The 13,596-nt window shown below is 33.7% G+C and overlaps 1 protein-coding gene across 2 annotated transcripts in view; it reads left to right on the plus strand.

Annotated features, from left to right (window-relative positions):
* The window catches only part of ZDHHC17 (zDHHC palmitoyltransferase 17), an 87,954-nt gene that overhangs the window by 64,104 nt on the left and 10,254 nt on the right, over window positions 1-13,596 (plus strand). For both annotated transcript variants that reach the window (XM_079773464.1, XM_079773465.1), the window contains 5 exons: window positions 355-455; window positions 7,768-7,892; window positions 8,843-8,905; window positions 11,392-11,485; window positions 12,383-12,466. In XM_079773464.1, the coding sequence (XP_079629590.1) occupies window positions 355-455; window positions 7,768-7,892; window positions 8,843-8,905; window positions 11,392-11,485; window positions 12,383-12,466 (467 nt within the window). The remainder of the gene's footprint in view (window positions 1-354; window positions 456-7,767; window positions 7,893-8,842; window positions 8,906-11,391; window positions 11,486-12,382; window positions 12,467-13,596) is intronic.

The following is a 13,596-nucleotide window of genomic DNA, read 5'->3' on the forward strand; positions in this document are numbered from 1 at the left end:
TTCTTTGTCAAATTATAACCCATCATTAGTGAATAATGCTGAATGATAAAGTTGAATTTTTTATTAAGAGTGTAGGAGTACACTGAAATATTAAAATTGAAAAGTAATGGAATATAATTTTAAACTCTTGGTGAATCAAAAGGAGCTTTAAAATCTTGCTGAGTCATTCAGATTTAAGTCATTTATTATTGATTACTATGAAAACAGTCTTGGAATTTAAGCATCCTGGACTTCTGGATTTTGGTTAACCTGAGTTTATTATGAGAAAAGTGTGTAATTTTCATTTAAATATGTAAATATTCATTTTCACAATGAAATATAGAGCTCAAATTTTATAAAACTTATGTTTTACAGATCCTTTTTTGATCATTCAATGCATAGTGCATTGCCCCTTGGAATATATTTGGCAACCAAATTCTGGATGTATGTGACGTGGTTCTTCTGGTTTTGGAATGATATCCTTTGGTTATAAAGGCCATATCTAAGAAATTCTTGTTTGTTATTTAAATAATTGTTTAATAATAATTTAACATTAGGACTGAACTACTCACAATTAACAGTAAACTATTTCTAGAAAAATAAGTATGAACAGTATTTCTAGAACAATAAGTATATAAATATATCTTACTCATGGGATGTGGAATACAATCACAAAATGTTTTTAAAATGTTACATATTACATATTGAATAGATTGCTTTTGAAAATTGCTCTTAATAACATCAATAATAATAATAATAGCTACCATTTATTGTATGTTTAAAGGGCATTTTCTTAAATACTTTGTATCATTTAATACACATCCTGTACATTAGTATTGTTATCTCCAATTTATAGATGAGAAAATTTAGGCTTAACTAGGTCAGGCTGTTGTCCTTGACCAAGGCCACACAGCTAGTCTCTGGTATAAAAACATGTACTTATCTGATTCTATAACACATATTCTAAACCTCTCTTTTAAACTGTGATTTTTATGTTTTAATATCAAGCTATTTTCTCTAAATATTTTCTTAATTTCACAACTTACTTTTGCTATGGTAGCTAACAGTTAATTTTCTCTTTTGCTTCATGAAAAGCATGTAATGCTACATCTTCAAATATTTGCTAACTTCAGTAAATTGTTTCAATGTAGTATATTTTAAAAAATAATATTTCAAATTGTAAATGTGTGTGCATGTGTGGGTATCAAAGAAGTAAGGTCATTGTTAATTTCTGATATTTTTACATAGAAAAAGTTCGGTCAGTAAGTGAGTCTGATGTAGTATAATAAAGGCACATGTTTCATAAATGTTCATTAAGTCATTTTCAAAACATTACCTCAAAGTATATAAGATTTTAAATGGGTGCAGTTTTTGGTGACTTGATTTTAATTAGTACCTGGTTTCACTTCACAGTCTTGCATGTTATAATACTGTATTCTTTTTATTAAATTGTCCTATATTTTAGTTGAAAAACAAAACATTCTTATTTTATTTTTGAGAGTAAGGCACAATTGTAACTACATTTGTAATGCTTATGTTTTTATCATGTATATGATTACTTTCAGAAAGTATAGTACTTTTAAAATACTTCCTTGTGTAAGTATCAAGTGAAATTTTTCCATGTGGCAGTTTTCACTAGCTCATTCTGGGCTTGCATAATATTTTCACATAAAAATTGTCCTTCAAGAATTTATTATTAAACATTAGAATTGTTTTATTGGAACATTTAGTATGAGTAAAACAGATTTACTTGTTTTCATTACCTCATCTATTTTAAATTTATAAAAAAGCACTGACCTCTGAAGTGACTTTGTATTCCAGACATATTTTTTAACTTGATTTCCTAAATTGGACAGTAAATTTTATGTTCAAGAAAAAAGTTAGATTCCTATCTTAAAATAATTTGAGACTGTTGCTAAACTCTTAATCTGTTGTGCATGTAAGTGAAGAAAAAACAGGAAAATTAGTAAATTACAAAATAATGAAAACTTTATGCCAGACTTTCTTACATAGTACAATTTGAATTTTCTTTATTTGGATATAGTATACAAAACAGCTATGCAGATTCCCACGGCTGGAGAGTTGAGAATGTGAGAGGAAGGAAAGGCCAGAATATTCAAGCCTATTTAACTTGCCCTATTTGAATTAAGTCTGCATTTAAAATAGATTTGTATATAATTCATTTTTAAATACATGGAATAAATTGCACATGCTAATTTTTCAAATAAAAATTGTAGTATGAGAATATTAAATTTTATACTTGCCTGTAAAGTGAGGTTGATCATAGTATTGACTCAGAGAATTCTAGAAAAGATGAATATAATACAGTGTAAGATATACCTGACATGTAAAAAGTGCTAAATAAGTACCTGTTATTATTTATATGAGTTTTTAAATCTAAGTTTGTGTCTCAATGGGCTTTAAATGTGCATTTACATATTTGAATGTGTTTGTGTATATCTTACTCATGGGATGTGGAATACAATCACAAATTACTTTAAATTCTGATTTAAAAACAACAACACCTTTTATACTTGTCTGTGTTGTAAAAGAACCATATCTCTAGTTCCTATATGGTTTTAGAGCTACATTTTTTGTTTTTCAGTATTAAATTTCTGAGCCAGAGAGAGAAGCCAAAAAAAACCTGTAGGAAGGAAATAGTAGAGAGCACAGATGAATTTATAATGGACACACAAAGGATATTAGACAGAGAGGAGCCATGAGGCTCATGATACAGGATAATGATTAAGGTGCAGAGATAAAGTAGCAGCAGCTGTCAGGGACTACCTCTTCTGCTGACCCCGTCTCCTTGCTAACGCTTCTACCACTTTCCTCTTGCTACTAAGTACTACATATGTAATTAAAGCTGATTAGACTAGTTTTGAAAAATAGAATTACAGTCAATTTTCATTATTCACAATAGTTAAGTTCTATAAAGTCACTGTGAATACCCACTGTTCCTAGGGGAAAAGAAGGTTAGCTTCCTATAAGCCTATGGTCACAACATTTTAATCAGCCATTCAGAACATAACCTTGTTTTACATGTATTTCTGTTTAAACACAAAATTTAATATTTATTGTTGACTCATTAAAGTGAACTCATTGCCAACCACACGATAATCCATGCTTGAATAAAACATACCTAACACATGTATTTTCTCTGTAGGCACAGTCTTCTTGCACTTAGGACATTAGATAGCACTTCAGCACTACACTTAGTGGCCATTTCAAAAGGCAAAGTCACCAATAAAAAGCACAATGATGTGGAAGATATGGCACTAAATAAACTGAAAAGGACATTGTTCACAGTATGAAGGTGAAACACGAAGGCAGAGTGTCACCTTGTTCAGCTCAGCTGAGAATGTGTGTGTAGGGTGACTCATACTGTTTGCCACTTCGTGCATATACATAAATGACTGCGCAAACACCATGAGTATTGATTTGCAGACTGCAAATAAATTTTTTACCCGAGTAGGCATGAGGATCAACTTTATGGTTTTCATAGTATACCCAACTAAGTGTTTTTGTGAGGATAATGAATTTTATATTGACATAAACTATTTCTTTTAATAAATAAATTCTTATATTTTTACTATTCATTAAATATTTACCACCCCGTTATACACCTTATATTTATTCAGTGCTTTTTGGTTTATAGCTTCCTGAGATATTTTACTTGGTTCTCAGAACAATTTTTCAAGATTAGAAAAAGCAAAATGCACAAATTGTAATGCTGATTTCTAACCGGTGGATAAATTGAGGTTCTGAGAAATTGTATGTCTTGCTCAGAGTCACATAGGTAGGTGATTATGAAGTCTGGTGTAGAACCAATCCTTTGACCCGATATAGAATAACCTTAAATTCATAAACCTTCCTTTAAAGCAATTTGGCAACCTGTAGAAAGAGCTTTAAAAATACCCTTTGATCTCTTAATCACTTGCTCATAATTAAGTAATCAGGGATAAGATCAAAGATTTATTTACTAGGATGTTTATCATAGTACTATTATAATAGAGAAAATTGGAAACAACCTAAATATCCAACCTTAATATAGGGATAGTTTTATCAGTTACACTACATATGGTATGAGGTAAAATAGCTATTAAAATGCTTTTATAGACTTGATATGGGCTGATACTTAGGATATAATAAAAATGCTATAAATTATGTTTACAGAATGATTCTAATTTTAAAATGCACGAAGGATATGAACTGGAAGTGACTACATGTAATTTTAGCAGTGATTATCTCTGGATGTTAGATTCATGCGTGATTTTATTTTGTTTCTTGTCCTTTTATTTATTTGAAAATTTTATTGACTATGCTTCTCTTATAATAATCAACTCTTAAATTCACTTGTCATATCCAGTACAATCAACTATGGTTGCCACCACTTCTTATTTATTTATTTTTATTTCAGAGAGGAAGGAAAGGGAGAGATAGAAACATCAGCGATGAGATAGAATCATTGATCGGCTGCTTCCTGCATGCCCCCTACTTAGGGATCCAGCCTGAAACCCTGGCATATACCCTGACCAGGAATCGATGAACCATGACCTCCTGGTTCATAGGTCGATGCTCAACCACTGAGCCACCGCGGCTGGGCAGCACTTTTGAAATATTGACAGTAGGTTATTAGAAATTCTTTGTGTCTAAAAACAAATTATTTTCAATTAGGTTTTAAGGTCAACTAAGTTTTTAAACTAAAGATAGATGTGAAGAACTTTAGAGCCTGGAATGATTATATATATAAAAATGAAGAGAGTGCAAAATTATCATTTTCACCATTCTCTTATGTATTTTTCTCTTAAACATTTTTTCTACTTCTTCAGTTTTTTGTATATCTTTCCTAGTTTCCTTCTAATATCCTCTAAGTTTGTTAATACCTTTCTTTAGGTATCCAATCACTACCAACAATATTGTTATAAATATTCCTGTATATTTTTTGTGCACATGAGCAAAAGTTTCTCTGAAGTTATTAAAGATGGTCTTTTATTTTACGTTCTGAAACTTATAATACATAAAAGTACTGTCTCTGAAAAATGCCAGGATTCAGCATTCTTTGCACATGCATTTACCCAACTTCATTCTCAAGAGATTTTTAGGTGTTGGAACAGCTGAAAATTTGACTTTGTATTTACTCTCCTCTGTACTAGTACATTTTCTTTTTTTAATTCTATTTTTATTGATTTCAGAGAAGAAGGGAGAGGGAGAGATAGAAATATCAACAGTGAGAGAGAATCATTGATCAGCTGCCTCCTGCACACACACTCCCCCTCCCCCCCACTGGGGATCAAGCCTGCAACATGGGCATGTGTCCTGACTGGGAATCAAACCACTACCTCCTGGTTCATGGGTCAGCGCTCAACCATTGAGCAACACCAGCTGGGCTGTATCAGTGCATTTTCTGAAATAAGGATGGTAAAAGTTGGGGGAAATAGGAGACTGGAGAAAGAGAAATCGTATATATATATATATATATATATATATATATATATATATATATATATATATATGGCAGGTGATAATAATGACTCTTCTTCTTTTTTTTTCTCCTATACTACTATATTTTATGAGGTCATTTAGTGTATTTTATGAGGTTATTTAGTGTTTGGGTATTTACCAAACAAATATAGGATTATTTTATTAAAAAAGCTGTTCTCTTTTCTGTACTTCATAAGAAATGTAAACAATACATTTATTGTTTTGTGTGATCATGTCCAAAAGTCTTACAAAATTATTGTATGATACTTTCTTACATAAAATATGGAAAATGAAATCTTAGTATTCCAGATTTTTGTGTTTCAGAAATGTATTGTTCTAAAAACATGGCTTTATTTTTCCTAATGCTTTTCAAATGCCTAGTACATTTTTATATTTTTATTAGATAGAAAAATGTGACCATAGAAACTATTTCTGTTTTAAGCAACTTTATAAATATCTTTTCTAAAATTAAGGTTAGCTTGAATGTTTTCAAAAAAGGCAAAGGAGAGAATTTGAAAGCAATCTTTTAAATATATGAGTATGATATCTCAAGAGTTTGGTAGCTATATAAAGATTTTAATGCATATAATCTATATCTATCTCTCTCTCTCTTTAGATATATAGATATATACACTAGTGGCCCGGTGCACAAAATTCATGCATGGGGGGGTGGGGTTGTCCCTCAGCCCGGCCTGCACCCTCTCCAATTTGGGACCCCTCGGGGGATGTCTGACTGCCGGTTTAGGCCCCATCGGGATGGGGCCTAAACCGGCAGTCAGACATCCCTCTTGCAATCTGGGACGACTGGCTCCTAACCACTCGTCTGCTTGCCTGCCTGATCACCCCTAACTACTCGGCCTGTCGGCCTGCTTGCCCCCAACCGCCCCCCCTTGCCGACCTGATTGCCCCCAACTGCCCCCCTTGCTGGCCTGCTCGCTCCAACTGCCCCCCCCCACTGGCCTGATCACCCTCAACTGCCCCCCACCAGCCTGCTCGCCTCCAACTGACCCCCCCCCCCGCCAGCCTGCTCGCCCCCAACTTCCCCCCCCTGCCAGCCTGCTCATCCCCAACTGCCCCTCCTGCCAGCCCATCACCCCTAACTCCCCCCCCGCCGACCTTATTACCCCCAACTGCCCCCCCTGCCAGCCTGATTGCCCCCAACTGTCCCCCACTGCCAGTCTGCTCGCCCCCAACTGGCCCTCACCCACTGGCCTGATCACCCCCAACTGCCCTCCCCTCCTGGCCTCATCGCCCCTAACTGCCTCTGCCTCAGCCCCGCCACCATGGCTTTGTCTGGAAGGACGTCCAGGAGGTCTCCTGGAAGGTCTCCCGCTCTACTTAATATATTACCCTTTTATTAGTATAGATATATATAAAAGCCTAAGCAACTATTCAACCGTTCGACCAGTAGCTGTGATGCGCAGTGACCACCAGGGGGCAGATGTTCTGACCCATAGTTTAGGTGGCTGCTGGAGCCCTGTCAGTCCCGAATCTGGTTCACCCGCACCCTGGGCCCAGAGAGGAAGGAGGAGGAAGCCCTATTCCTTGCAGAATCGGCCATGGGTTAGTTTGCTCCTGGGGCCCTGTCGACCCCGAATCTGGTTCACCTGCACCAGATTCCCTTTCAATGTGCATGAATCCATGCACCGGGCCACTAGTATGATAATAACTTTGAACATGAGAAGTCCCTTCATTTTTGTCAAAAGAAATAATCATTTTAAAATGATCTAGTCAATGAATTTTTAAAAGTACTTGCTGACTTTTAAAAAGTAGGTAAGCCTACATGATTTAATGTTTATAAAGAATTCACATTTTTGCCTTAGCTGGTTTGGCTCAGTGGATAGAGCATTGGCTTGCGGACTGAAGGATCCCGGATTCGATTCTGGTCAAGGGCACATGCCCAGGTTGCGGGCTCTATCCCCAGTAGGAGGCATACAGGAGACAGCCAATCAATGATTCTCTTGATCAATGATTCTCTCTCATCATTGATGTTTCTATCTTTCCCCTTTCCCTTCCTCTCTGAAATCAATAAAAATATATTAAAAAAAAAAGAATTCACATTTTTACTTTTTACATTTAGTTATGGACATATGGAAAATATCTCATTTGATGTTTACAAAATAGATAAACCAGCTTGGATAGTAGATGTAAATAATCTATTTTTATGTAATAAATAAATCAGTTTGTGTTTTTTTATTGGTAGATGGGCTTTTGTTTGTTTTTTTTGTGTGATAAAATTAATGGATTATAAATTTACCTATAAGAGTAACTCATTGGCTCTTTAGATTCCTTAACTTTAAGTACATCTCAACTTTTTATTTATCCATCTTCCATTCCTTGCCAATAGTGTTGCACTTTTCTACAATTTTGGGAAGTCTTGGAAATCTGACCCAGGGATAATTAAAGCTACAGAAGAGCAAAAGAAAAAGGTAGCAAGAAACAATCTAACTAGTCACATGAGTTTCACTGCCAAATTACCAGTAGTTATGGTAGATATTAGAGTACAAAGGAAGAAACTGTTGTTTAGAATTTTCAAACCAAAGAAGTTTCAAAACAAACAGATGTATAGTTGGTGCTCTTGTGATGCCTGTCCTTACACTTCCATAACATTTGATACTTTTATGCTTTGCTTATTCATAAGGCTACTGGGATTGCTTTGAGAGGTGGATACAGTATTTTAAATATCTCTGTAAACCCTCCACAAATAATATGCATTCAGTAGATGTTTGTTGAAAGACTTTGTAAATTGAAAGGCCAATAAATAGGTTGATACTGCAGATATATCATCACAATAACTGAAATATTTGTATGTATGATCCTGGGCACCCCTCACCTGTAACACAGGTACTTAGGAAGCCAATTTTATTATTTTAAGCACTAGTTATGGACATATGGAAAATATCTATTTTAACCAGTTTTTTTAAAAAACAAAACAAATCCTGATGAATTATGTCTGCCTACAGTAGACTAAAACACTGGCATGTTCTTATGGCCCAATCCCCCCTTTTCTAGGAGGTTGCTACTGTTATGTTATAGTATTCTTCAGACATTACTGCTAATAATTGGTTTGACAGGTTTCCTTAGTCATAATCCAGTTCTGAAGATTCAGGACCAGCTGTTAGGGTAGGTAACTTAGTTTTATTCTCAGAGGAATATTCCTATAACTAAGTTTAGGATCGCCTTTTCATATATCCAAGGAACAAAACTCCTATGTTCATACTGTGGTGAAATAGCATAAGTAAATGAATGAAAGATTTTATTTGAGCTGAAAACATTGGTTACTTAAAGATGAACATCATGTTGATTGATTGATATTGATGGCACAGTAGTTGGTGAACATTGTTCAGTTTTGAGTAAAATATATATTTTTAATTTACAGACAATAGTTGAACTTGCAGAGACAGGAAGTCTGGACCTCAGTATATTCTGCAGTACCTGTTTGGTAGTATTTTTTTTCTTCATTCTTCCATCTATCCTCTTTCCCTAGCAGTGGCATAGCATAGAGGGTGTGGGAAACAAAGAGAAGATGTTCTTTTGCTGAGCACATTTCGTGCCCTCCAAAAAAGTGATACAAGAGGAAAGATGGTAAAACTACGTCTCCTTCCCAGTGTGCTTATTTCCCCTGATAGAACTTGACTATAGTTCTGATTCAGAGATGCCATTCATCGATATTCATTCTTATTCTCTTCCTCTCTCTTAAAATGTAATTCAACAAATAAAAAACTAAGTAATACTGTCTTTAAAATCAAAGATTTAGTATGATCCCTAACACTATATATTTTTAACTACATCAGTCTGTCTATATTAGAATGTTAGGCAACTTTGAGCACTATTTTATCGATATTAAAAATTGTTATCTTCAACCAGGTCATAGATAAAGATATGTATGAAATTTGCATTTACTTGTTGACTCAGTTATGGTAATATTGACATTATTTGATTATAGACATCAAATTTCTATAGAATAACTATTTTTAGTTTTTATTATCTTCTGCTTTAATTTTTATAATTCTTGTGAAAAATGTGTAAATTGTTATAGTGGTTACCATGTTTTTCTACATGGAAATTGAAATATCTTCAAATTGTACCTGAAACTAAATACTCTTTTATACCTTTGCAACTGAACTGATGTCTTACATTTGAATAATAAAATAGTTTAGGGTTATGGAATGAGTTTTTAAAACTGAACTCCAATGCTACAGATTCCTTAAGTTGCTTCACTTAACATTCATTGACCAAACAATCATGGTTTTGAATATTCAAAATATATACTGCTGTGCTTTTGGAAGCAACTTTAGGGTGCTATTTTCAAGCATTTTTTTAAAAATAGTTTTTGTTTCTATGCTTTACAATGGGTTATTTACATGTTTGGCATTCTTAACCTATAGAATGTTTTTATAGCCTGTTCTGTGGAAATTATTCTGTCCTATAAAGTTAAGAATGCATTGCTGATGTGTTTGCCATATGGCAAACAAATTCTTTATAGAGTCACTCAGTACAGTTTTATTGTTAAACAAATATTTAATAACAAGAACAAAACTATTTTTGCCATCATAGTGTAAATGTTTTATAATATGTTTTTATAAGCCATGTACTCCTGGGTAGATAATTTGGTTTTGTAAAGTAAGAACATACATGTTATGAAATGATTCAAATCAACAGAGTATTTGTCATCATATGGGTATCTTTCACTTTGATAAATAGGCAAGTCTCTAAGGAGACACAACTAGATTACAATTTTCTAAAAAACAATTACTTTGTAAGGGAACTGAAGAGACTACTATATTCAGGGCTTCTGTCAGTCTTTAGTTCAGAATTCATTGACAACTGAATTCCCAGAGGGGAAATGTAGCTGAGGGTTCAAGGTGAGAGTAGAATTTACTTAATATATCCTGCTACTTTCTCCTAAATAGATGTAGTCACATTATCTGTGGTAAAGACTAACTTACCCTTTTCTTTGATCCACAGATCATATTAGTACATGTAAGAACTGCAGAGTCCATTTAGGTTTTCTTCTTAGGACCTCAGAATTGTGTATAACCTCATGCAAATTATTGGGGAAATGGCAGTGCTTTTGTTAAAACATCAATGAAGGATATTATAAATTTTGTTTCTGACATAGTTTAATCACTTTAGCTTTTGCCATATACCCAGTACTGGGACTACCAGTCCCTTCGAAGATTACTACTGAGTTCTTGTATTCACTTGGCTGATTTAGACTTAATATAGAGTAAAATATTTTACAAGAGTTAAAACATTAAGACATAAACATGAACTCTTTATTGCCTGTCAGAAGCTGAATAATGTATTTATATTTTGTTTTGCAAGAAATAGGGACTACCTAAACTTCCTAAGCATATTGTACTTTCTTAGATATGGCCATGAATTTCAGGGTATGTCTATACCTGAAACTGAGATCACAGGAGGCACTGAAAGAGAAATAGATGTGTACACTTACATTTTTTGCTAGAATATGGGAAGACTCATATTAAATGATTCTGAATTCTAAAAGCTTTTATTCACTTCTAACTTGACCTTCCTTTTACTAAAGAACAATTTCATTTTATTAAAGAACAACTAATATCATGACCATTAATCACAATAAATTTTCATTTAGAAGCCTGGAAAGTGGTGTTTTTATTATTCAGAAATTTGAGGGATATGAATTAAAATAGTTCCATTCATCCAAACAGCAAATTGGAGATTCTACTCCATTCTTAAGAGTTTATATTCTAGAGTAGCTTTATCCTTTCAACTTTGTTGTTGCAGTTGAAATTGTTTTGTTTTACCCTTGGAAACCTTGGTATAATTCTTTTCCAAAAATATAGTGTGTTTTTTTTCCATAATTATACTTTGAGAAAATAAATGTTCTGCTCTCCTCTCCAAGATATAGTGCCTTTTATAATCTTTTAACATGCCTATTAACAGATACGGAAACCAGTGAGGTCCAAACATTGTGGTGTGTGCAACCGCTGTATAGCGAAATTTGATCATCATTGCCCATGGGTGGGTAACTGTGTAGGTAAGTTTTATTAGTAATTTCTAAATATATTGTTTATTTAAGTTATTCTAAGTAACTAATAAAGTATATTAAAGCTGATAGTAGAAAGTTCATTCCTGTACCTTACTACACTCACTCCCCTTAACTCCCTAATTATCTTCAGGTTGACAGAACCAGCTCAGTTGAGAGGATGCGTTTAAAATCAGTGTCTAGAAAAGATTGATAGCATTTCTCTATCAATTTTTTCTGGTGCCTACTCTTTCCTATTTTCTCCATTGGATAATAGTGAAATTGAAAAGGAGGCAGATAGTATTTTTGTTGTTGTTGTTAAACTAGAGAAAGTAAGGCAATAAAAATATTTGAAAGGATATGATGCACAGAGGAAGAGAGGAATGACAAATAAGAACTCTACATAAGTCAGTGTTCAAGAATGGTGTAGTCTGAGGAGATGAGCTGAGTGATCTGAGAGATGGCCCTGGGATTTCATGAGGTGACAGCAGGGAAACATTACAAAGATTGTGTAACTGTTGGGGAGAAGCCTTTGAAAAGTTGGATTATGAAGTTTATAAAAGTAAAGCTAAAATAGGGATATTTTAACATCACAAAGCAAAGAGGAGCATTAAAGCTCAGAATTGTGACTTACTTGATTTTTTGAGACTCTTTTGCCTTCAAAATGAGTATCATTGCAATCATCACATCTTTGTATGTTGTTATAGGCATTCTTATATTAAGACTTAAGTGAAATCATTAATTTTCTTGAAGAACATTTTCTAAAATAATTAATGTGTGTGATTATTGTCTCAGTTGTAACACACCTTTCATGACAGTCCCTCCCTCCCCCTAATTCTTCCCACCCCTGCTGTGTTTCCAGTTGTTGTTTCCTTAGCTGAAAAAAATTGCTTCTTTGTTGTGTTTTAGGTGCAGGCAACCATAGATACTTTATGGGCTACCTGTTCTTCTTACTTTTTATGATCTGCTGGATGATTTATGGTTGTATTTCTTGTGAGTACAACTAGGTTTTTTCTCTTTTTAAAACACAAATGTTTGCATACTCATGCTTACCATGTTAACAACAATATGAAAATGACAAAAGTCTTTTAACTAAAAATTTTGGTTTGGGGCACCTCACTGCAATGAAGCATAAAGAAAAAATAGATAATAGAATTATCAATCATGTTTAATTTATAGAATGATCGATTAACTAACTGTTATTTAATACATATGTCCCTGAACAATGTGTTGGCTTAGTAGGCTTTGAAAAGCTTCTGGGTTAAATATACACTTTTTTTATATCATTTGCTTGCTTTACTCTAGTAGTTTATAGATTTTGTGATTGTGCTAGTTGCTCTTTCTTACCAAATAGTTGGTAAAAGATAGTTGAAGTTAAATTTGCAGAGAACTTGAAATATTTTGAGAAGTGAGGTAATTATTGCCTACTAGAGAATATTAAAAGATATTAGAAATTACTCTTTTAAGAATAAGTTGTCATTCACTTGATCATATAAGTTTAGTACCTTAGAAGAATTTGTGGGGGTTTATTGCATTGAAAACATAAATTGGAAAGAGTTTAAATGAATATATTAGTTACTATGCAGGTCTTGGTGGTACTTAGCATAAAGATGTATTAGATCCCAGCTTAAAAATAAATCTTGGAAGGATGATTTCCTGGTTCTCCTACACACACAGATATTAAGAATAACCTCTTATTGCCCTAATAAAAAAAGGAGGCTATGTCCTCAAATATGTGTGTATAGTATCCATCAAATAACATCTAAATATTGTTACAATACACTGGTGTGTGTGTTTTTTTTAAAGATTGGCTGCTTTGCTTTCCATTTCTGATGTGATTTTTGTTTTTTGTTTTTATTTTACTTTTTACTTATTTTATTTTTTCCATCGCCATTTATCCCATGACCTCTTCCACCTCCACCCTCCCTTCCCACCTCCACCTGCAATCACCACCACAATGTTAACCATGATTTGTTCCTGTTTTGTTTTTTTCTTTTTCTCAATCTCTACACCTCCCAACCCTTACCCTAAACCCCCAACACACACACTCACATTTTTCACTAATGTATAATGGGATTATTTAAGACTATAAAAAATGTGCATTGAAAGTCACTAATTAAAGC

Source organism: Cnephaeus nilssonii, assembly GCF_951640355.1.
Source record: "Cnephaeus nilssonii genome assembly, chromosome: 6".
NCBI lineage: Eukaryota > Metazoa > Chordata > Mammalia > Chiroptera > Vespertilionidae > Cnephaeus > Cnephaeus nilssonii.